This window comes from Leptinotarsa decemlineata, unplaced genomic scaffold (assembly GCF_025532065.1).
Source record: "Leptinotarsa decemlineata unplaced genomic scaffold, Ldec_3_MD MMD2_tig00000199_RagTag_RagTag, whole genome shotgun sequence".
NCBI classification, from domain to species: Eukaryota; Metazoa; Arthropoda; class Insecta; order Coleoptera; family Chrysomelidae; genus Leptinotarsa; species Leptinotarsa decemlineata.
The window spans coordinates 9,267,080-9,292,988 of record NW_027412544.1 but is presented as its reverse complement, the minus strand read 5'-3'; the positions used below and the strand labels follow the sequence as shown (position 1 = coordinate 9,292,988).

The following is a 25,909-nucleotide window of genomic DNA, read 5'->3' as shown; positions in this document are numbered from 1 at the left end:
ACTGGGATATTGCAGTTTGAAGTAGACTAATAAAAACGAACAAAACTTTTGAAACAACCTAATATATAATGTTGTAAAGAAAGAAATTTCCTGAGATTTATCAAGTTGTCAAACTTTGTTTTTGACAAACATTTTTAAGGACAAAACACGATCACTACAGGAAAATCCTTAAGGCACTCTCAAACCGGTGCGTGTGAGAAAGTAGCGATAAACATTGGGTTTGAATCGCTGGAGATTAAATCCATTTGGAAAACCGATGTGTGCTGAGTTGAACCTCAAAACGATGAGCAGCCACAACCCGTCGCGTATTTCTGATATGTACCGCTCTTGGTGGAATCAAATGTGCCAAATCACCTAAACACTTCCCGTGAAAGTATATATAGAAGAGAGAGAAATCTCCAAATTTTATTCGAGGTTTCAGACTATCAAAGTACTCCAAAGAAGGTCTGAAGTGAGCTTTTAATTTAATAAAGCATCTAAAGTTGCTGAGGTGTGTACAGTTTTCTGTTTCAGAACAGAAGCGGAATTGTCTGACCTGACATTATTATATCTGGTTCGGAAACATTTATCTTTCTGAAGAAAACCGATTTGTGACATTGAATTGAACTTGGTTAATTTCATCCCAATCCTCATTGAGATATACAACCTCCTGCTGCCGGTGAAGTTGTGCATCCGCAGCCGATGTACTGGAATCCAAATGTAATGACAAGACAAGTGTGCTGTCGTCAGCAAAGCAATATATTGGGTTCTTGGCTTTTTCCAATAAGTCAGTGATATACAATAAAAAAATGGTTGGAGACAAGATGGATCCCTGGGAACACCAGCGTTGATAGTGAAAATATTCGAAATATCTGTATCTGTAGATTAGGGAGCGTGAGTGTGAGCCCACAGCACTTAGGCCACATGTGACCCATTGTACATTCTCCCGAGGAGTTGTCCTCCTAGGTCATCGTCCATCCTGTTCTTTCCAGGAAGGTGGACAGGTCAATGGGAGACATCTCCTTTATATCGGCAGGTGTAGGCCAAGACTCGCCGAACACACACTCTCTTATTGACGATAACTCCGGGCACTCGCATAGGACATTCCTAACAGTCTCATCTTCCTGTTCACACATCCTTCATAGAGGTATGTCCACTAGCCCCATATTATGGAGGGGTTTTCTTAGTTGACAGTGGCCAGTCAGAAATCCTACTGTTAAGCGTAGATTTTTCCTGGTCATCGCCAGATATTTCTTTGGCGTCAGCTTCCCAGGGTCGCCCAAGGTGATCCTGGCAAGATGACATCCTTTGATTCCATCCCATCTCTTTAAGGATTGAGCATGGGTGTAACATTTGACTAGTTCCGCAATTGTCGAAGTCATCAGGCCGTAGGTGCCACTGGGTCCTAAAATTCTCAGTCCAGCCGCTTCCTTGGCTAAAGAGTCGGCAATGCGATTACCTTTACTCCTGTCGTGCCCTTTAACCCACCTCAGGGTGTTCAAGGCTAATAGGGATTGTCTGCTGTCAGTGCAGATTGTTATGTTTTTGCCAGAAAGCCATTCCCTTTCTGAAAAGTTTCTGATTTTGATCAATGTGGAGAATATAATAATTAAAAAAGGTTATCAACTTCGAATATGTTCTTGAGGACTTCCGAAGTTTGTTCTTTTACGTATTCATCGACACAATTAGGTCTTAATAGCATTAGTTTTTTCAAAAATGTTAGATTTATTTTATACATTGTTTGAAATTTTAAACAAGATATGTGATCTCAATATCGTTTCAATTCGTAATTGCTGTTTAGAATATTGTGTGATTTGTAAGAACCAAAATTCAATTCAGATAATGAACAGTAATGTGAGCCTTGCTTTCATCAGCTTGCGAAAGGAAGGTTACCATTTTCTGCTCATTAAGAAACAGTTTGAGTTGAATTTGAGATATGTACTGCAAACAAGTTAACTCACTGTTTGCAAAATATTGTATTGTGGTAAAGGATGAACATATTCAGTAATCAGTGATAAACTCAATTAGAGGCAAATTTGTGAATCAGATTGAATTTATAAGTATCTACATTTTACTGGGACTGGGTGTGAACCAGTTGATTTGTTTGGTCATTAGGTAGACTATTGAAAAAACTAGAGATAACTATCCAGGTCTTTGGAACTGGAGAAAATCATACATTAGAAGCAGTAAATTGGCGCAGTGGTATAGTGCGACCGGACTGTCGTGAAATGGATCCCAACCTCGACCAGATATTTTTCTCGAGAGAAGTGCTATGATGCTCTCTAGGTGGCTTGAGAAGTTATTAACATTGCCTGCCTAGGACACGGAGCTATTGACCAAAGAAGTAGATGCCGATGACATCAAAGGAAATATATACATTTGACAAGGAAATGTTCTCCGTTCAAGACATTGTCAAACTATGTGAACTATGACTTGGTCTTGACATGGTCTTGAACTATGGCACATCTCTTAAGGGTTTTTCCTATTGAAGAAAACGCACTAAGAATCCTTTATCGTGTCGACTATGGTCTTCATTTTCAGTCGTTCTTCATAAGATACAGAATACTATCCTAACTCTGTATATGTATTTATCAAATTACAGTGGAGATTCACAAGGTTACTGTAAGTTTCTCATTTCATTTCATAATCATACCACAAGGTATTCCGGACAACTGAAACTTTCTCTACCTCAACAAAAAACAAAACTCACTGAATGTCAACATATATTACAAAGTGCCAATGGGAATAAAATCCTCAATTATAAATAAATTGAAAAATGTTTGAAAAATGTTCTCATAATTCAATGTTTTAATTCCGTTAATGTTCAACCTTTTAAAGTTCTAGTGTTTTTATTTTCAAGAATTTTATGACGTCTTCACGCATTTTAATTCAGATCTGCTGATTGCATATTTTCTTTACCCATGTTCAAGTACAGTAATCCATCTACTACAAATGTATTTCACATTATAAAGTTGTCAAATAGAGATCTATCTATCAACGATGCCCTTTCGAATTGAGTATTGTTGAGTTGGTATTCCGTATTCAATAATTCAAAATTTGTATTTCGATCAAATATTATTGAATTGAAATTGAAAAATTGTTGATTCTAATTTTTTCTCTTTGTAATGGATGACCAAAGAATAATACCAGAAAGTAAAGGCAACGCCATCTATGAGACTGACAGAAGACTCAATTCTCGAATATCAAAGATGAACAAGGTTTCCCAAGGCGATTAATTGCAAACCCAAACTTCGACATCTACCGCCGAACGGGATTCGTCTTTCACTGCAAGGCAGCTAGATGTACTTGTAATCCAATACCAGACAGCGCTGTATCGACCCACCTGTCATCAGTAGTGCTGATGGGTTGAACCACTGAACTGTTCCTAAGGGCGATTACATCTACCCTTACAAAGACTTCATCTATGGGATCAAACAAGGATCCCCAAAGAGCCTCGTTCATCTTCTGTCTTTCACTGCTAGATAGCTAGATGAACTTGCGATCCAACACAAGACAGCGCTGTTTCGGCCCACCAAATTCCATCAATGATATCTCGATCCTCGAATATCAAAGATATGTGTGAATATGTTGAAGCTTGGCTATGCAACCAATCGCCTTCGGGTGCCACGTTCATTTTCATATTTAAAGATTGAGTCTTCTGTCGATCCCATAGATGGCGTCTTTGTAAGCGTAGATGTCATCCCCTTTTGGAACAGTTCAACGGTTCAGCCTAGCACCACTGATTGGATCTCGTAGGTCAAAACAGCGCCGTCTGATATGATAATAACACAGTCGTAGTGAATGTTTTCCGCCATACATGATCGTTTCGAAACAAGAATGAAACTTATACGAGCCGAAAGTAGTCAGACAGTAGTGTCAAAAATGGCAGACAAGCATTATCGAAGAATTTGAACTTTCACGGCCGTAGATAACTATGTCATAGCTATTTTTTGTGTTTGTTGACCGTGATTTAAAGGTTTTTGAGCCTGATGTTTCCTCCACGACTACGGTGGATATTATAAAAGTTGATCAGGTAACAGACGCATTGTTCTCGTCCTATCAACATATACTACTTGCTACTATTTGGTGGCCCTTGGTATTATATGCTGGTATCATGTACTATTTGCTACTATATGCTGGCATTTGGTTATTATATGCTGGGAGAATAAGGAGAACACTGCGTCCGTTACCTCATCGCCTTTGATAATGTTCACCGCAGTAGTGGACGAAACGTCAGATTTGAAAACCAGCAGACGACGCTAACAAACCCGAAAAATAGCTTCGACACAAACCAAATATAGTTAAATAACGCTCTAGTCAATCAAAGTATATTACACTTCGACTTCGACAATTGCGGAACTAGTCAAATGTCACACCCATGCTCAACCCCTAAAGAGATGGTATGGAATCAAAGGATGCAATCTTGCCAGGATCACCCTGGGCGATCCTGGGAAGCTGGCGCCGAAGAAATACCTGGCGATGGCCAGGAAAAATATACGCTTAACAGTCAACTAAGGAAACACATCCATAATATGGGGCTAGTGGACACACCTCTATGCAGAATGTGTGAATAAGAAGATGAAACTGCCAGGCATGTCCTACGTGAGTGTCCGGAGTTATTGTTAAAAAGAGAGTATGTGTTCGGCTAGGCTTGGCCTACACCTGCCGATATAAAGGAGATGTATCCCAGTGACCTGGCCACTTTCCTGGAAAAGACAGGATGGACGATGAGCTAAGAGGACAACTCTTCGGGAGGATGTACAATGGGTCACATGTGGCCTAAGTGCTGTGGGCCCACACTAATCCTCCCTACTCTATAGATACAGATATTACATTTACTTATAATGATTCCCAGATGATTGTTTACTGTTTATATTAGCAAACAGTTCAATTTCGTCAGAATTGTTTGTTTTACGTCTGCTATTTTTTTCGAAATGAATACTTCTGCTCTGCTGAATTTAGTAATGTGAACATTTTCTTCTACGTAATATTCTTGCTAGACTCACTGAAATACTGATAATACCTTCTGAAAAAATGACTATACTGCTCACCATGATTTCTCCAACCACATAATTCCAATCTTCAGTTTCAAAAATTTGAAAAATTCAATGTTGACTACAACAAATTCAATCAAAACTGCCAACAAAATTATTTTTATAGAAATAGCTCTTAGATTAAATGAGCACAAGAGCTATATCCCTACCTCCGAATTAACTTTTTCCTGGGCTTTCTACTCCATCTTGACACAAAAAGATTTGGTAATCTTCCAAAGAAAGAAAGGAAGGAAGCAATTAATTTTAAAAAAAATTCCATACATGGGTGTGTAGATCATGCAAAGAAGTAATTTATATTAAAATTGATTACTTCCTTCCTTTCTTTGGAAGATTTTTTGTGACAAGATGGAATAGTAGAAAGCCACAAACTTTCTTTCCCAAAAACTAGTCACTATTTTTCATGAGTCAAATATTGATAATCAACTTCTCGGGTATTTTCATTGTAGTATTTAGATACTGAGCAGTATACATCACTCATCTTTTATTACAAAAAGTACAAACATTTTTATGTTGACGTATCCTGGACTATAAGAAACGATTCAGTCTTCTGAAAAAGCACCTTCTTCACAAGTGTGAAGGTTTTGAATGTAAATTTTAAACGACATTTGAAAAATATGATTTTTCATTCATATGAAAAAATGAATGTTGAATAGTTTGGGCTATATTAGTTACATCGGCAAGATATCTAATGAAAGAATAGTCAACATTCCATCCCGTTTTGGTTGTTAAACGTAGACATTTAAAAAAATCAGTTGTGAATTAATTGAAATTTTCCACTTTAAAAAATTGAACTGAAAATATGTCAATATCAAATACCTATTAAGAATTAAGCCTCGGAAATTTCGATTGTTCGAAATGAATAACCTTCACTGACAATGAGTAATGAAAAGAAAGGGCCCTCTAGATATTTCCTTTCATCTTGAATATTCAAATATCGAGTGGATTCAGCTGTCGTCTGTTCCATTTGAATGTTGTTAGCCTCGTACTCTTCATAATCATCAGAGGGAATTACTTCGGATATTCATTTTACGATGATCTTTGTTAGGAAGTTCTTAATATTCATGATCTAGTATGGGCAAATTCAAGAGAAATATTAAATTATAATATTGATATATTTAACAACTTGGGGGTAGTAATAGTGAGTTATGCTCTACCATTTTTCTGGAGTACAAATTTGTCTTTCATTTATTTGTTTTTACAGGAATATTTTGAAGAAACTATCGATTCCTTGTAAAGCGACAGGTAGAGTTCCAAAAATAATTTGACAATTTATTATTCAGATAATGTTCGTGATTTTATTTATATTTTGTCAAAACATTGTAATATGAAAGTACCTATAACTCAATACATCTGATGACTATGATTTATTAGGAAAAAATGAGTATATATGACATATCATTATCAGCTCTTCAACAAATATAGAGTGCCTCAATTTTTTTTAAGTCATGGTTGAAGGTTTGAGAGTAACAGTGAGGACGTTTTCTACTTGTTTATTATAGAGTATGACTTCGATTTGAGAATAATATGACTGAAACCCAACAAAAAAATACACCAACACTAAAATAACTTGCGTTTATTCTGGTTTCCATTCTCAAAATAGCACAACATTCCCTCTTCTTCCAACAATTGTTGACATTTTCTATACAACCGGTGAAAATAATACTTGTCCAGTCTCATTAGATCTTAGCAGAGCTTTTGATATTTCAGAATGAACTATTTTAAGTAATAAGCTGAAATAATTTAGTTTTAATGAATGTAACAAACATTCTATCAGAATATTTTTGGGCAGTGTGGCAGCCTTGATCATTACGAAACTGTAGTTTCCAACAAAAATTATCAAGTTCATAATTATCATTATGAATGTACGATTCATCATCAGGCTGATAACATGCAAATTCAAAAATTTTTGTGGAGAGCAATGCGTAGATAAGTAGCGTACGAAACTCAAAATTGTACCCAGTACAAAAATGTTTGTGGAAACAATCACTGTTATTATTATTTTAGCATGATATTGTGTCATAAAACAATACATCAGTTCTTTAGTAGTCAGTAGTAGCCCATAAAGTTAAATTTCTCAAGGTTGAGAACAAGCCAGTAATTCTGCATTAATAATTTGAACTTCGTGTTTGCTGCTGGATCTAGAAAAAAAAACCAAAACCATTGGAGGCAAAAAAAGAATGTTTCGTAAAGAGCCAGAATCATGTGATCTGAATATACATAGTGATCCAAAAATGACCGTTCTCTCCATTTTTGCCACATGGCGGCAAAACAAGTGTAACCTTGAAGTTTGAGAACAGAAAAAGCACATGGGCTATAGGAAACAACAATTCCAAGTAAGTCAATATTGATAATCAAGAATACTCCTGAATACAATGTAATGGAAAAACTTATTTCCATATTAGGTTTCTTTCAGAGGAGAAAATACATATATTGTTGGAGAAACGGAGTCTGGTTTTCAAAAAACATTATATTATAACATTTTCACAAAACAGTTTTATGAAAACGCAACACGTGTTTCGCCATACAATGGCTTCTTCGGGCATGTCTTTACTAAAAAAAAAGATCTTTCTGTTTGTAGCGGGACGACAGCTGGTTGGAGGAAAAACACATTTAGTTATTCATAAAAGGACATTCCGAGTTGATTTGTGTTAGGGATCGTGAAAATAAATATGATGGATAGAAATTATTACCGAACATATACCGCGAATTTATTTGGAAGAAAAATATTCAGCAGGAGTCATAAAATTCCCCATCGGAATAAATATCTTGGTGGAAGATATTTCGCCTAATATTTAATTTTACTGCTTCTAAATGTGGCCGCTGCAAACTTTTCACAAAATGCCAATTTCCCGTTTCAAAAGTCTATAAATATCGCAAGTTCACGGATTAAGTTTTTTCATGTGTTCATTGTTATTTACACAAATAGGTTACCCAACAAGACTTGCCCAATAAGAATAATATGGAAAATATGTGGATCAAAGATTACCCAAATATGATCACATACTTGAATCAATTTAGGCAAAATAAATATCTTGAATAATTTCTATTTTCTTAAAATCATTCAAAAGTAATTTGTGAAATGATATGGTGGTAAAAACAATTGGTTTTGTTCAACATTGTAATGATTAGACATGGCGGATATATGTTGAATATACAAGGAATAAAGCTGAACTTTATTATGTCAGGGCTATTTTCCGGGTTTTCGGTCGTAGTATGCAGATTGTTATGTCTGACGTTTTATCTACGACTGCGGCAGATATCAACAAAGACGATGAGGCAATGGATGATATACTCTAGTCGTTCTTGCAGCAGCATCAGCGTAAAGAACACAAATAAACTTCTGCAATTATTTCAATTCACGTAAGAAAAAATTATCAAGGAATATATAAAACTACTGACTCATTCATCAAACAAAATATCAATTTACTAGAATATTATCGATATTCAGGAATATTAAAACGACTCTCTGTGAGCTCAAAAGTGGAAGTCAATTATTGAAATAATGCAACACGTTACATAAGGATAATGCCGTAGTAATTTTGCATTTGACGATTATAAGGCTTGATTACCAGGTCATGTTTTATTATTGAAAAAAAATTAAAAATGAAGTTTTTAAAAATAATATGACCTTTTCTGGGGCTGAGCTCAAACACTTTCTCTCAATGCGCTTTCACCTAACCAAGTGAAAATAATCAGAAAGTAACTGAAACTAGAACTAGTTTCAGTTTCAGTTATTTCTAGGTGATAACTTTTTCGCAGAACATCTCGAGAGAACTTGACAAACTTCGACTAATAAAAACTTGATTTTTTTGTATGGAACACCAATATGTTATGTCACCATTTTTAGAACTATTTCATCCCTACAAATATGGATAAATGAAATGGTTTCTAAAACTGACACTTTTCGACAAATTTACAATTCAATTTTCAATTTGTCAAAAATTGTTTTTCTATTTACGTATAGTCCAGCTAGGATTTTGACAATCAGTTACTGTTGGGACCAAGTAGCCAGAAAGTGCTAGAAATCACATGTCAAAACGTAATAAATACCTCGTTAATCATTGGCTCGCACAAGTTGAAAGATTACAAAAAAAATATTAGAAATTTAAAACATCTGCTTAAAGTGACCACCGACCACTGCCAAACAACAATGTATTTGGTTTTTAAATTCTTCATTAACTCGCCTCAACATGCTGTCTGTGATATTTTGAAATACGTCATATCCTCCTTTGTAGATGGGGGTGTTCTATAAACTTGATCTTTAACATAGTCCCAAAAACAATTTTTGTCAAATCTGGTGAGCGAGGTGGCCACTTGGAAGGGCCTCCTCTATCGATCCATCTTCCGGGAAATGCAGTGTCCAAATATGTATCAACAGGAACCGTGTGGTGAACAGCTGCAACGTCATGGAAAACCAGATTCTTCGTTTGATTCGAATGGAAAAATGATTACTAGTTTTCCAAAAAATTGAGGTAAGTCAAGTCATTAACTCTTCCCTCGAAGAAATATGACTCAACGATGAAATTTTCAATTATGCCGCCACATATATTTAGAGACTACTTTGTCTGACTGGTGGTTCGAAAGAAATGGGGGTTATCTGTTGAATGAAAATGGAAAGTATATCTATTTACAAACCCACTTTTTATGAAATATTTCTTTATCGCAAAATAAAAAGTCTCGATTCAATAAAATACTAGATTAGAAAGCAAAAGCACCTAAAGACTGGCTTTCGACAGTAGTAGGTCAATCTTGCTGAAGTGCCTATCAGTAGGTTGGGAACCGCTCCTGGATGAGCAGGGGTGGAAGGAAGGATGTTCTCTACAAAGAAACCGTGTAAGGAAGATTCTATCCTAAGGCACTCAGCATTCAACCCGGGATGAGGCATGAGGGGGAGGCACACGAGAACCACCACTTGATGCGCATGATGTATTTATTAGCGTACCATGAACCAGTTAACAAGCAACCATTCAGTATTATTTTATCACTGTAGATATAATTGGGTGAGCGTTTTGTACGGAGCATGACATATGGACAACAGTTAGTTCTAAAATTTTGTTAGTATTGAAGTGATAAACACGCACATTTGCTCAGTTCAACGGTGAAAATTTTTACAGGAGGGTCCATTTGAAAAAAATGATGATTGGTAGATATTGCTCCGCTTTAAAGTAAAGCTTTGTTTATTCCAAAATATTTTTGAAATTAGGCAACACAGTAATCCACATAACTTTTATCTGAAACATTTTATCATAATCCGCATTATAAGGCGAGATACTGTACTTTCTCACACTAACGGGCCATCCTGTATGTTAAATTACAATCGAATGAGATGATTTTACAAATATTATTCAATTCAAGCGAATCAAATTGGCAATGAGTATTTTTTGTCGGCAATAGCTCAACAAGATATAATTCTAATGAATGGTGCCTTCGGCAAATATTCAAATCATCGGCACCTTCGTCATATACTCGTAAACCGTGGTAAATTGAAAGTATAAAAATATGTCATCATTTCTGCAACATCCCCCAGATATTTATTGTTAAATTGCCCAGGATATATGTACACCCACATCAAAAATAGTGGAATAATATAATACAGAATTTCACATATCTGACATGTACCGGATCTGAAACTTTTTGGCTTCTGAGCCAAAATTCTCCTTCGAAGAAGAGAAAAAACTTTTGGAAAGATATGATTCTGCTCCCTCGACAGCCAGTTCCGGGTAGCATCTGCTGTGTTCTACAAGTAGTTCTGACTAGACAAGAAAATATTTAGGTTACCTATTTTCTCATCCAATAGAGCCCATGCACGAAACTGTATTCGTGAAAACCGCGAGGATATCATCATGGAAGAGTTTCATGTAGTTACGCTTGATAGAGATTGTTATCATGAAATATGTTATCCAAAGTTTTTGATTTCATCAACATCGTCAAATGATATCATTTTCAAAGGTGATATTTGACATACTTTCAATGATACCACAGTGATATCAAGTAACACTCTGAGGTACACCGGCGCACATAGTATTGCATTTTTCTTCATTCGACTGTGATTGAAATTACCTCTTTATTATCTACCCAGCATAGATTTGTCTGAATCATTATTTGCCAATGTAAATTTTTTTTATTGGGAAATAATGCAGGCTCTAGATAGTTGAAATAACTGTAGTTGAAGTGTTGCTTCAAAGATCTGAATTTTGTTCAGTGAATAGAGAATACTAAAGTAGTGGATAATACTCTGACTTTCATTTATTTTTATACAGGTTGTTTCAAATTTTTTTTTCAATTTGACATCGATTTGAGTTCATGCGTTTTTGTTATTGTAACAACCCTATAGTTTTCATATTCTACATGGAATTTCCTGAAAAATTCCTGATTCTCAACAAGTATTTGTGTTTTTCAAATTAATTTCACAAAATTAAAGAATATACGCTGTCTGTTCAAAAATAAGCTGAATTTTTATTTTTACCAAAAAGTATTTATTCGTTCATCAATTTCCAATTCGTTTCTCTTCAATTTTGAAAAAAGAAAAAATCGCAGGAGCCATATCTGATGAATACGATGGCTGATGCCTGACTACGGTGTTGTTTTTGACTAAAAAATTATGACGAGAACATAAAGCCATGAATTTTTTTTCCGCAAGACCATATGTTTTTTTCGTATTGCTTCAAAATAATTTGTCTTATTGCTTTTTTGGTCTTGGCTCTCCTGGGTTCTTCCATTAGGAGGAAGATATCATAACCATATACCCACAAATCGACACCAGTTATTTTCAGACATTTCCGAGCAAATCTGAATCATTCGACAATTCCTGAGCGTTGCTCAGGCGACGGAGTTTTTGGTCAAAATTCAGCAATTTTGAAATGAACTTCGTTGCCACACGCTTCATGCCAAGAATTTACAAAAAAAATTGCGTGACATGAGCCAACCGATATGCCGATATTCTCAGCAACTTCTCTAATAGTGATTGGACGATTCTCAATTTTTTCCACTTTGTTAACATTTTCATCGGTTGTTGGCGTGCTGGGGGCCCAGGTCGAGCATCGTCATCTACATCCTCTTGACCTTCTGTCCTTGTACCACTTGTAGATATTTTTCTAACCCGAAGTACAATCACCGTATGCTGCTGTCAATGTCTCTAGTGTTTTTGAGCACTCAATTCCATCTTTTACACAAAATTTGATGCAAATTCTTTGATCCATTTTTTTCGTTAGCTGAAAATCGTCGAACACGTAAAATACTTCTAACTTTTATACCTCTCACCAACAAACTTAACATGCTAAACAGCTGAAAGTGTGAACATATATTCAAAACAAGTGTACCAACATGAGAAAATGAAAAAATAGCTAATCGAATGTACGGACCCCGCGAAATTTGAATATTCACTTTATTTTTTCAACAGTCCACGTATGGTTGATATTCAAAATTGAAAACCTAAGAAACGGTATGTAATAATTAGACTCAACCATCTTCCATAAAATACATTTCCGGATATAAGAGTACAAAAGTAAAGCAGTAATTATGGTCATTTTTCTGAAATTTTACACCAAACAGTAAAAACCGAAGTTGCTGACAGACTATCGTGTGATTTTTTTCCAAAACTAAATTATGCAAATGTAGAGTAATTGTTAAAGTATGTAAATGAGTAGAGTAAATGAAGAGTAATTTGTCATCTTTGGAAAACAGTATAATTGGTGCTTCATCGAACATCGAACAAGTAACACTTTGGGAAAGACACCTTTATACAAAAAAATGTGGAGATTTCCCACATACTCTATATAACCATGTGTAGGTCATGCAAAGAAGTAACTGAAAATACTACACTTCTTTGTTTAGGGTTGATTTTTTGAAATTGATGCGTTTTTCCCTTCCTCGAAAGATTTCCACATTTTTTGTTTCGAAATGGAAAAGTAGAAAGCCACAACCTTGTTTCCCAGAAATCAATCTCTCCTAAAAATATACCCCCTTCAATTACAGTAACACTTTTCTGCTGAATCTGTTGAAATATGTTTTTTTCTACACCCGTACTCTAACAATACACTTATATGACCATAATCCGTTTCATAATAATATCCATTATGATACAGATTTTTCATAACGATACAGATTATCAACCAATAGAAACCCATAATTTTTCAATCAAGAATCCTGTTCCTTTGTTTGTCCTAGATTCTAACCTAAGTAACTAATTGCTTTATTTGTCAAAATCAGTTTTCATATTACCTACCTATATTATCAAAATGTCCGAAAACAGCGATATAGAAGGAATACCATCGACTCCAATATTTTTAAAAGATCAGATTAATTACAGTTGTTATATTCAATATAAATATAATTAGAATCTTTATAGTTTTCATGTATCCATGATAATACCATTAAGTTTGTGTTTTTTAAAAAAAATATGAGTTAATTACTGTAAATGTGTTCAATACAAATATAATATTTATAGTTTTTCATTATTTATCGGGTTTAGAAAAAATAGGTTATTCATACACTCGCATATACCATACAAAACTCGCCTTCGGCTCGTTTCGTATCCCGGTTAATGCTCGTGTCTTAATAACCATCATTACATGATCGTTGCATAATATACTATTCCGTTAACCTGCTGTCGCTCCCCTACGAACTACTCAAAAGTCGAAACATGTGACGGCTAAGGACTAACGAAATGAACAATAGAAAGTGAAAATCGATTGTCCGACCTCGCGGTTTGAACCACCGGTTCACACAGCGGCCGATTGACTGAGTGAAGCACATCACCCACGTCAACACACCAGGCTACTGTCCCACCTTTTATTGTGAGATTTTCACTCGACAGTTTACAAAACCGCAAAACACACTTGAAGAAGTGAAGGATGTCTATCAAGTATCGGCCATTTCCATCACATATTCTGCTACTAAACGAGACGACATGAAAATAGGAATTTGTGAAGCATTTAGACGAATTCTACTTACACATTTGTACCGCATGAAAAAAAAACTGCTTGATGATATTCAGAAAATATGAGGTTTGTAGTCAGAAATAATTGTCGTTTCATCTACAACTGCGGTAAATGGTCTCGAAGGCAACGGACGAAGTGCTCTAGTTGTTTTTACAGCACATTCTTCATTGTTCAGATTCTGGGTTCCCGGTTTCATTCCACCGATGGTAGGCGTAGCTTCACGTCTATTGATTGAATTGAATGGCCTGATTTCATTTATGTTAATTTCATCTTCCTTTCAACTAAAATTGTCTGTAGCCCTTCCCTATAAACTTTTCAATTGTAACTCTGCGTATTTCCAGAACATGTACTTGAATGAGATAACGTGAGTGTCTACTTTATGTGCATATTCGGCTACAGCTGATTTGTCAGTTTGCTCGAGGCAACAATTTCTCTTGTGTTCAGAAAGCCGGGTTTTCGGATTGTTTTTTATTGCTACTATGAAAATCTACCCACAGCTTCAAGAGATCCGGTATACCCTGGTGTTGCTGAAGGTTTTCTGGCTCAACGTAGACCCTCTATGATAGTTTTCGTTGGTTTAAATATGGTTTAACATTTCCAGATCCAGCCCTTAACATTTTTAACATAGAAATGGAGAAGTCACTTTTCAGATGATGATATCGGTGTGGTTTTATAATAATATTATATAATGATAAGAATTCTCTATGAATCTATGTCCCACGTCTTCCTATCTGTTTACTGAAATATTCAAGTAGACAATCGTTGTTTCGGTTTCCACTTCATTGTGACTTCAGAATTTAGATACGATAAAAATTTGTTAAACTACTCTTTGTTGAACCAATAGATCACAAAAAAACAAAAATCCCAGTAATTTGAGTTTAAAAACAGCTTTGCTGACACTCGGTCTATTCACTTCAATATTTTTTTGTATATTGTTTCTCTATGTTGTTAAATTAGGTGAATAAAGACATTTTGTTATTAGAAACAACTGTTTGGAAGAGCGTGAAATATAGAAGAAGAATATATTTATTGATAGGTTAAAGGTAATCCTAATACACAATATTATATAAAACATATTACTAACATAGAAATTGAAAATAATTATATAAAAAAACTCAAAATGTAGATATAGTTCAAAATTGAAAATAAAAATTTTCAGTTTGACAAATAACGACATAGGTTGCTATTAAAAGTACATTGCAATAGAGGTGCAGTGCCAATACAATGATAAAAAGCAGATAATAACATACAAATACTATATTCATTAATATTATCTTACCAAGTATTAATCTATCTAGCATTATGGATGGATTTCAATAACTGTTTTTAAAAATACTTAATGATGGACTAGATTTAATTTCATTTGGTAATTTATTGTATGCATCAAACCCTTTGAAAAATAAAGAATTCATGGCACTTCTCTTATTTGTTCTGGATAAATGGAAATTAGTATGATTTTTTGTGGCATATTTGTGCACTTCTGAGTTTAGACTAACAAATTCAGAGTAATATGAAGGTAATAAGTTATTCAGAATTTTATATATAAATGTCATAGTTGAGTAATACAACCGTACAGAAACTGGTAGCCACCGCAAAATATGTAACATAATTCCGATTTCAGTGGATCTATTCACTTTTAGAACAATTCACATACCGCGATTTTGCAGTTTTTGTAATTGAGATGTTTGATTAAACAAGAAAATAATAGAAGCACAGTAATCAAAATGTGGTTGGATAATCGCATTGTACACAGTAATTTTAGACTGAGTGGATGAATAACCAGAAATGTTTGCAAAGAAATATAGTTTTTCAGTAATTTTTTTACATATATAATCAAGATGATTGCCGAAAAGTAATAAATTATCTAACTGGAATCCAAGATATTTGATACATGACACAATTTCAATGTTTTCATTATCGATTCGTAGATTTATTTCATGTAAATCAAGGCTGTTCCATTTATATTTTGTTGTAATAAATCATTCCTTCAGTTTTCACATTTTATTCAGTTTTAATTCATTTGCCATGAGGTACGAATTTACATCTTTTAATGCGGCATTCATTTTATCAATAGATTCATCGTAGCATGCCAATAAATTTATAAAACCAACATTTATAAACAAGTTTATGTCATTTGAGTATAAGATAAAAAACAGAGATCCTAAAACGGTACTTCGAGGCACACTTATATGTATATCCAATTCCTGTGAGATATTATCTTGAACTCTGACTTTTTGCTTTCTATGGGATAAATAGTCAGATAACCATCACCATCAATGCCATAACCACTCAATTTCATTAGAAGAATATTACGATCAATTGTTTCAAAAGCCCTCTTCAGATCAAGAAAAACAGCTACTACAAATTCATTGTTATCAACTTTTTTTCAATTTAGATAAAGTGAGTTGTAATGCGGATTCACATGAATATTTTTTACGAAATCCAGATTGATTATTCATTAAAATTTCATTTTTTTCAACATGATCAAGTACCTACTTATGAACAGCTAGTTCAAGAATTTTTTCTATTGGTGGTAATGTATTTATAGGTCTACATTTACTAGCCTTGATTGTATTGCGTACCTTTTGAATGGGAACTATAGTACTAACTTTTAAAGGATTTGGAATTTTAGAAGTTTGAAGAGAAGTATTTACAGAGTTTAAAAGTGTATGTCCACATGTTTCCAAAATGACTTTGAGCATTTTGGAATTTAAGATCCCATGAACATTGTTTTTGTTGTCTAAGGAGTTAACAAATAGACGTAATTTATCCATTGTTAATATGTGAAACTTGAAAAAATCAGGATATAGATTATATTCATTGAATTTCCAATCTTGAACATTATCAATACTATCAACAATTTGCTGAATACTAGTTATGAAGTAGTAGTTAAATTCGTTTACTATTTCAGTTTTATTATTAACAATATAAATCTGGTTTGTTAAGTTCAATTCTATATAGCTCGAAAAGTTTTGGCAATTCATGTTCATAAGCTTTTTTAATGTTTTCCTCATCAGTTGAGAGTTATTTTTATACATATCTACTCTATCGAAGAAGTGTTTTTTTAATGAATGTACTACTTTATTTCTCTGTTTCTTAAATTCTTTCCATTTGAAATTTCTGTTCACCCCAATAGTTTTAATAAAATCCTTATATATCTGATCACGTTGTTTTATTTTATTATGAATTTCGTTGTCAAACCAGTTATCGATATCTGATTGACAGTTATTGACTAAATTGAAATATATGACACTAACATCTGTTGAATTCAAATCTCAATCACATGAAATAAAATCTAGTTTTATTTTATCCATATTTCGCTCACTAAGGTTTCTATAATTTTTGATAGAAGTGCTTTCATTTCGTTTGTTTTTTTTTTGAGACAAATGTATATCAATGCATGGTCACTTATTCAAGGAGTAGGATGGACAAAACAGTTTGCACAATTATTATTAGTTAGTACATAATCAATTAGAGTCTCACTGTTATTAGTAATTCTGGTAAGATCCAGTACTAGTTGATCGATTCCATATTGCAAAAACATAGATTTGATTTTTTTCACATAAAAACTGTTATTCAAGAAATCTAAATTAGAATCTCCTACAACAATGCAACGCTTATCATTAACAAAGATATCATCAAAAAATATAGAATCCGAGCTCGATGGAGAATGATAAAGACAACATACTGAACGAAACTCGTATTTTTGTAGAGAAACTTATTTCTTAATCGACCTCTTTGATTACTTCACCTTCCACAATCTGAATAAAATGAATGACCGATTGCATTCAAAGTTTTTTTTGTGATTCATCAGCAACTTGTCGTATTTGATGATTTTTTCGGTCAAAATGAGCTAAGAAATTATACAGATACTTACCGTTTCGGATGCTAGAATCTGCATTTGAATCGTTTTCTGTTCTTTATATTCTTTTCTTATTCTGAAGACGGAAGCTAATTTCAGTCCCTTAAGCAATAAGATAAGTATTTCCATAATTTCTTTGCTCATTTTTTGATAGACAAAATTATTATGTAGGAAAAGTTGCTGATACAAAGAACAATTTTTTTGTGAAAAATACTTTGAATTCACACAGCACTTATCGAAGTAAACTTAGGTGATTTTCAGTTGTGTAAAGTTCCTCATTACAATTTTTATATTTTTCCAGATTGTGAAAGGTGAAAAAACCCAAAAAAGTTCGAAGAAAAAGTTTGAACATGTTTCAAAAGGGTGATTATTGTCTTTTCTTTCGTTTCAAATTCAGAATATCAGGCACGTATTCTTCCATTCAGTAGAAATGATTTTGATAGCACAAATCATTGAAGAACTGATAGGAACAACAAATAATATATTGGTATATTCAAATACGTGATTTCATGTAGAATGCGATAACTAATTAATCAATACATGAGATATTTCCCATTTGGAAAAATCATGTTATCTTGAATCAGAGGGGGAAAAATTAATGTTAAACAACATCAATGAATTATGAACAAAGCATCCTACGCTCCTTTAGTGTTCTCTTCTGTTATATTACCAGACAAAATTTAGAACTTTGAAAAAACAGCCTTATCACAATTATTTTTCTCGGAGCTTACATTACGGGATAATGAAACACCTTGTTTGTCTGGAACTAGTTTCAAAAGTTGACCTCTTTGTATAGCACCGTACAAGTTTCACATTATAGGTATATTGAGCAAATACCGTCAATTGGGATGATCTTGAACCAGTTCACATCCACAACAATCTATCAGTTATTAGGGACCATCATCCATTACCAACTAAAGCACTCGTACGACGAAGGTCTTCGTCCTTCAGAAGCCTCAACATTATTTATCATCGTTTGAGAATTTGTTCTCATTCCGCCGAATCCCTTGATATATTTTATTCATATTGTCAGCCCATTTACCCAGAACGTGTCTGCTACAAGCTATTAATGGGATCGTTACATACCTGAAGGTGAGTGTGACCTGACCGTACACTTTTCTGTCCTCTACGAACTCCGGATCGACGAGAAGGACGCCTTGCAACCTATCGATTCCATTTGGCGATACTACCAAGTCCCGAGAGCTCAAATACAGGGTGAGTTTTTGATTTGGAGAGACTTTCTTGAAGACTCTGGAAGAAAAGAATCTGATCAGGTTCTCCAGATTCCAAACATTGGCAACTTCAAATATCATATTGTTTCATAAATGTCAAAAAAAAATCAACTTTTGGAATTTTATTGACATTCAAAATTAAGAAAACCGTTTAGGAGGAATTGTATCAATTGATTGTATGGAGGTTTTTAAACGAGTAATTACATATATGAATATTCAAAATTGACTTTGTGTCCATGAACGAACCACAATAAATAAATATACATTTTCAATAATTGAATAGTTTATGTAGTGCAAGTGATATCACATTTATAAGGATTTGTAAGCATTTTCAAACTGTCAATGGCAAAAACCATGTCTCTGAAAAGGTTCTGTTTTTATCTCCTACAAACAAGAATATGAGCTGAAAGAAGCACTACACCCAAACATCAGAACTGGAACACTCTTCTTGGCACGCATTTGCTTTGGATTTATTATACGCCAAAGGTTCCAGTTATATCTTTCCTTGAAGATAGAGAGACAAAGACGAAAATTTTCCGAGAATACATTTTTGACAGATGGTCGATGACTTGGATAATTATGTTTTCAGTCAAGAATAGCCTATTACAGTTTTTTACGATATTGTTGAGTTTGGAGTATCTTGATGAGCTCTGCTATTTCCGATTTACTGGTTTCTTCTCGCTATGTGCATCTATTGTGCTCGAAAATGCGGTCTCTTAATGTCTTAATGGCCTCTCATTTTCAGTGATAAAGGATTTGCCACACTCACAGGGTATCCGGTAAATGCAATTCTTAGAATCACAATCGGCGTTTGGTGGCCTGGTTTTTGTGAGGCTGCAACGGATGGTGTTTCTGGATCTGAAGCAGGTTCTGATGTACTTGAATCCAATTCTTCTTGTCCTTTCCAACAATCTTCTGATATAGGAAAGTGCAAGCACTGGTTATAATGGCTTGTCTTCCTTGCGAGGCTCCTGCTGTCTTCTGAACAGAGTATGTTCCACTGGAGTAATCATGATGCCTAGTTTCTTCTCGATACTTTCCTTCGTATTACAGAGCCAGAGAACACGGTCTAACAGAGTCTTAATGATTCTCCTTTTGGTAGATAGATGGTGGTTAGATTCGTGATTCAGATACTTTCCCGTATGAGTGGGTTTTCGGTATACAAATGTTTTCCACTCAGTGTCGATCCTTTTCACCAATACGTCCAAGAATGGCAATTTGTTGTGGACTCTCTTGTCTATTGTGGAGGTGATAGAAGGTTTTACGCTGTTGATGTGCTTCAGAAAGGTGTCCAGTTGTGTATTCCTATAGATCCATATTATAAAGGTGTCGTCAACGTATCTCAACCAGGCTCGGAGCTTCTTGTGGGCTTCTCCAATGGCCAGAGTTTCAAACCACTCCATATATATGTTGGCTATAACTGGTAAAAGTGACGATGCCATTGGCAGTCCCTCATTTACGTAAAGAATTCGCCCTTCAGTTGTAAATAGCAGTTCCATACACAGCATCCTAGTAGTTCCATGAATAGTCTATAGGTGAGTTCGTTCTATCTTCCAGATCCTCATCTTCGGATAGCTTTCTCTGTATGATTTGAAGCGCTTCTTCGACAGGAACGTTGGTGTTAATTCATTCAGCGTGGTAATTCATCTTCAAGAAAAACGTATATGCATACAAGTACAGCTTGAATTTGACAAAATGGAAATGATTGCTAGTTAGCTCTCTTGACCAATTTGTGTGGACATTGCCTTTACTATGTAGAAGCAGGTTGTGAGTACATTCGGACTTTTATGGCGTCAGTATCTCTCAATAGGCCTTTTCATGACAATTTTTTTGTGCGCATGCGTCAGTATCAGCCATCTTTTTCGTACTGTTTTTTGTAAACAACCATGTTTAAGAGCCCGCAACTCATGTTTTAAAAATTAAAATATAAATTGAAGTTTATTAATTGTAAAAAAAGTATAAAAAAAATTAAGTAGTAAGTCAAAAAAAATTTATACTCCATTATAATTATTTTATCTGTAGGAACAATAAAACGGTGTTGTTATGGAGTATGTAAAAGTGATACACGATACAAATCATTCAAAACCAACACATACTATTTTATAAATTTTCCAAAGCCTTGTCAAATAATCAAAATTTTTAGATAGTAAACAAATGCAGATACCTAACCTCTCAATCAGCTCAACTTTTTTTCCTTTTTGCGGACGCCCATGACGTTTTAACCACCTTTTTAATTGTTCACAATTATGAGCCTCAACTGAATTATAAACAAGTGAAGCAACATCAATGGTTTTTTCCAATAATTTATTCGTTTGTAGAGATAATATTCCTTGCCCAGCCATTGTTGATTAAAACAGTACGAATGTTTTGAATTACCGCCATGGCAATATGACGGCTACGCTTGCGCTCGTCTTATGATCAAAAGGCCTATACTGCAGAAGCAGTTGGCACCCTTTGCAACTTCATCCACAAAATTCACCCGAAAAGAAGCTAAGTTCAGATTAGTTATACCTGTTTGTTTTATGAAAATCCTATCTGGATGTTTCTCATTACAATCAGAAACATTACGTGGCAGTGTAATAATAAGATAAACGATAAAAACGTATTCTATATGAGTGTTGTTGATAACAACTTGTGCCACAATAGAAGAAGCATATAATTAATTTTCTTGAGCATCAAACGTGCTGAAGTAGATTTTAAATGAATTTTTATGGAATCAAACATATTCAAAGGAAAAATAATAATCATTGACAACCGACATCATGGAATGCGAATTCAATGAAAGCAAAGCGGTGCGACTAGCGCTTTCGATAGTTTATACCTATAAACTACTGAATATAAAAATAAGATCGCAGAAATATTAAAAACCCTTTATACAGTATACGTAATATGAGGACTAGTTCGTCTAAAATACTTATTATGAATTTCCATTCATATACTTTCGTTCAACGATATGTGCACATATATTTTAAACATAATTTTTTTGTGAATAACATATTTCACTTTCAGCCATTCACGTTTTGAATATTCGCCATATGTATCACCACACAATAGGTTTGTTCTGGTTCTACGAAATTCAGATTTCGGAACATCTAAAAATTTTAAGAATATTGATTCTATACAACTCTCTCGTAACTCCCAACAATACGTCCATTTCCTGGCAGTAAACTCTGTAGAAATGTCTCACATGAAAGAAGCAATCACCAAAGTAAATATGTTGGTCCCAATAAAAATGCGAAGATCGACATTCAATCCAATTCTATTCAAAGAATATTTCTTTTCCTTTTTGAATTACATTCACTGAAAATATAAAGCACCCCTTACCGAATCATGTTGAAAGTATACAATTTACATCAAGCGGAAAGTGTGTCATTTTTCAATGATATTTTTCCCAATTTGTGTCACTTGACCATTCAATTTCTGAGACTTCAATGCTCAGTAATTTCAATAAAACTTTTTCATTGAAAATAAACAATCAGTTTGAAGTTTTGCAATTATTGAACTGTAAAAATTGATTTCTATTTCTGTTTGACTGACTGTCAAACAAGAACCCACAGTTAAAAAGTAACAATAGAATGAAGGTAATCTATCAGAATGTACTATTTTATTATATTTTGTTTCTTTTATAATAGATCAATATTGAGCTGAAACAAATATTAGTCTAATTGATTGATCATCCTGATTCATCATGAGGAATCTTCCAGAATCGATATCAGTCACACTCAGTTTTAATCACAGAAGTGCGGTTTTATAACTCCGTTGAAAACTATCTCTAATAGTTTGAAATGAGCCTATTTCAATTTTTCTATTAGAAAAATTCGTTAAAAATTTCATAAAATATGATTTTGGAATCAATTTTTCTCTAAAAATGTATAACACTCATCTGGTAGAGAATTTCAGGAAACATTCAATAGATAATACCGTATTTTCGGAGATATATCGATTACTATATTGCCTATATGAAGAGTTTATTGCAAAAATGAGCATACTGGCAAAGGAGTTCACCACTTGAATGCTAAAACAGTTTCTATGCACTTTTTCACCAGAGATGCAACATCTGAGAATAGTAGAATATTTTTTGTGGACAATAATATGGGATGGAACAGCAATGTAAATAATTGAATGGATCTGGCCAATACTTGATGAAAATTCATATTAAAAGTCATTGATATCGTTTATTGTATGATTTTCACTATGAAAGGTTTTACAAAAACCACGACACGTGTGTCGCTATACATTAGCAGTTGATCAGCATTTACTATGCTGTCGTTTAATGCCACATTTACATTATTCTTCAGTATGGTGCAGTGTGAACATCCAGGGTTTTCGTTTCTCAGAAGAGGATTATATAATTAATGTTCAACATAGACTATAGAGAATTATGTCGTAATCATTTCAAAGAACATGGAATTCTCACAGTTACTCTATTTACATCTACAAATGCATTTTATATGCGAAGAGTAATTATCATAACTTTTCTGTCAATTCTGATTATCACGACTACCGAACTCGATCCTCGAAACTTATTAGGCCTCCTAAATATAGGCCTCCTATATAAGAGATACCCAATATACAAAGAAATTCAATTTCTAAATAATCTGCCTGCCTGTATAAGCTTGGAAGACAACGATACATATACTTGGAGTTATTTGGGATAGCAGCGAAGCGCAAGTATACTCTTATAACATTATATTTCCAATATTTCGACAATGGTTATTGTCATCATCAGGAAGCTAAGATGATAGACTTTGAATTAATACAGAACTTGAGTTAATAAATGAATACTTACAATGTTAGTGAGACTGGTCGCAATTGAGTTGAGTTAAAATCAAAATTTGAATGTTGTAATCATGATTAAAACAAGTAACAACTGTACAAATACAAGACATATGAATTAAATGAAAGCTACAATATATATACGTTAAATAAGGAGTAATCATAAAATTTTTTATTTGAGAATGAACGTGGTGATCTTAGGTTAGAAACACATCACTGTCAATTTATTAAAATTTTTCAAGTAGAAGTAGACTTGGCAGTAATGTCTACCTTGATATTTTCCTCAGAGCCATTCATAATAATTAGAATCGTATCAGTAATTTTTTGTAATATTAATGAAGATGACTTCATGCATCTTCTGACCTTCCTTTTCAATAATACATATTTTTCTTTTAATAACAAAATATATAAACAAAATTTTGGTACACCAATGGGAGCCAAAATAAGCCCCATTCTAGCTAACTATGTAATGGATGACCTGTTAGACAATGTCCTGAATGTCCTTCCTTACCATGTTTTTTTCTTAAAAAAAATATGTTGATGACATAATCCTTGCCCTTCCCTATACAGGAGTCACAGAAATTGTTGAAATCTTTAATAGTTATGACCCCTACATGAAATTTACCATCGAAAAGGAAGACGATGAACAAAGTGTTCCATTTCTAGACACCAAACTCATTCGCACTTCCACTAATACCGTACTTATTGACTGGTACAGAAAACCAATAAGTTCAGGTAGATACATGAACTATTGGTCACTACATAAACAATCAATAAAAGTCAATTTGGTCAAACAAATGAAACAACGTGTTATCAGAATTTCGGACTCGTCCTTTCATTTAAAAAATTTCAAAATCCTTTTAAACCTCTTCTTACAAAATTCATATCCTAAAACCTTATCAAACCAGATATTGTTTAACACGTCCCCAAATGAAATAGATAATAACGTTCGTCCTTCAATCTCTCCAAGTCAGGACAATGATATCAATAATAATAATAATGAAATTCAGATAAATAATTATCTTTTTACTTCCTTACCATATACCAGTGAAATTACACCCAAACTCACACTAATTTTCAAAAATATTGATAATATAAAAATTGCACACAAACCTACTTTAACAATTAATTCCCTTTTTTCAAACTTAAAAGATAAAATCCCAAAAAAATTTCAATCTCAAGTGGTTTATAGTATCCCTTGTATAAGTTGCAGTGCTGAATACATTGGTCAGACTGCCAGATTATTAAAAGACAGAATATCTGCCACAAAAGTGATTGTAGACTTCATCCAGAAAGGTGTGCCCTTAGTGAACATGTTTATAATAATGGACATGTAATGGATTTTAACTCAGTAAAAATCTTGACTAAAGAGAGGAATGTTTCTAAAAGAGTATTCCTTGAAATGACTTACATTTCGCAATCACGAAATTGTCTAAATAAAAAAACTAACTTACAACATTCAAGTGAAATATATTCCTATTTACCTTTTATTGACAAAAATTGGAATTCCTTCAAAGACAACTCATTTGACATTACTTAAATTCATTTATCAACTTATCAACAAAAATTATATAACAAAACTCTGAAAACTTCTGAAAGCAACTGTAACTCTTTGATTAATTGCACCAGCGGCAAATGCCAAGTCTACTTCTTCTTGAAAAATTTTAATAAATTGACAGTGATGTGTTTCTAACCTAAGATCACCACGTTCATTCTCAAATAAAAAATTTTATGATAACTCCTTATTTAACGTATATATATATATATATATATATATATATATATATATATATATATATATATATATATATATTGTAGCTTTCATTTAATTCATATGTCTTGTATTTGTACAGTTGTTACTTGTTTTTATCATGATTACAACATTCATATTTTAATTTTAACTCAACTCAGTTGCGACCAATCTCATTAACATTGTACGTATTCATTTATTAACTTAAGTTCTTTATTAATTCAAAGTCTATCATCTTAGCTCCCTGATGATGACAATAACCATTGTCGAAATATTGGAAATATAATGTTATAAGAGTACACTTGCGCTTCGCTGCT

The 25,909-nt window shown here is 33.7% G+C and overlaps 1 protein-coding gene across 2 annotated transcripts in view; it reads right to left on the bottom strand.

Moving 5' to 3' along the window:
• LOC111518159 (arrestin homolog) overlaps positions 1-25,909 on the bottom strand; it is a 472,237-nt gene that overhangs the window by 263,377 nt on the left and 182,951 nt on the right. For both annotated transcript variants that reach the window (XM_074172905.1, XM_074172906.1), the window contains one exon: positions 18,921-19,085. In XM_074172905.1, the coding sequence (XP_074029006.1) occupies positions 18,921-19,085 (165 nt within the window). The remainder of the gene's footprint in view (positions 1-18,920; positions 19,086-25,909) is intronic.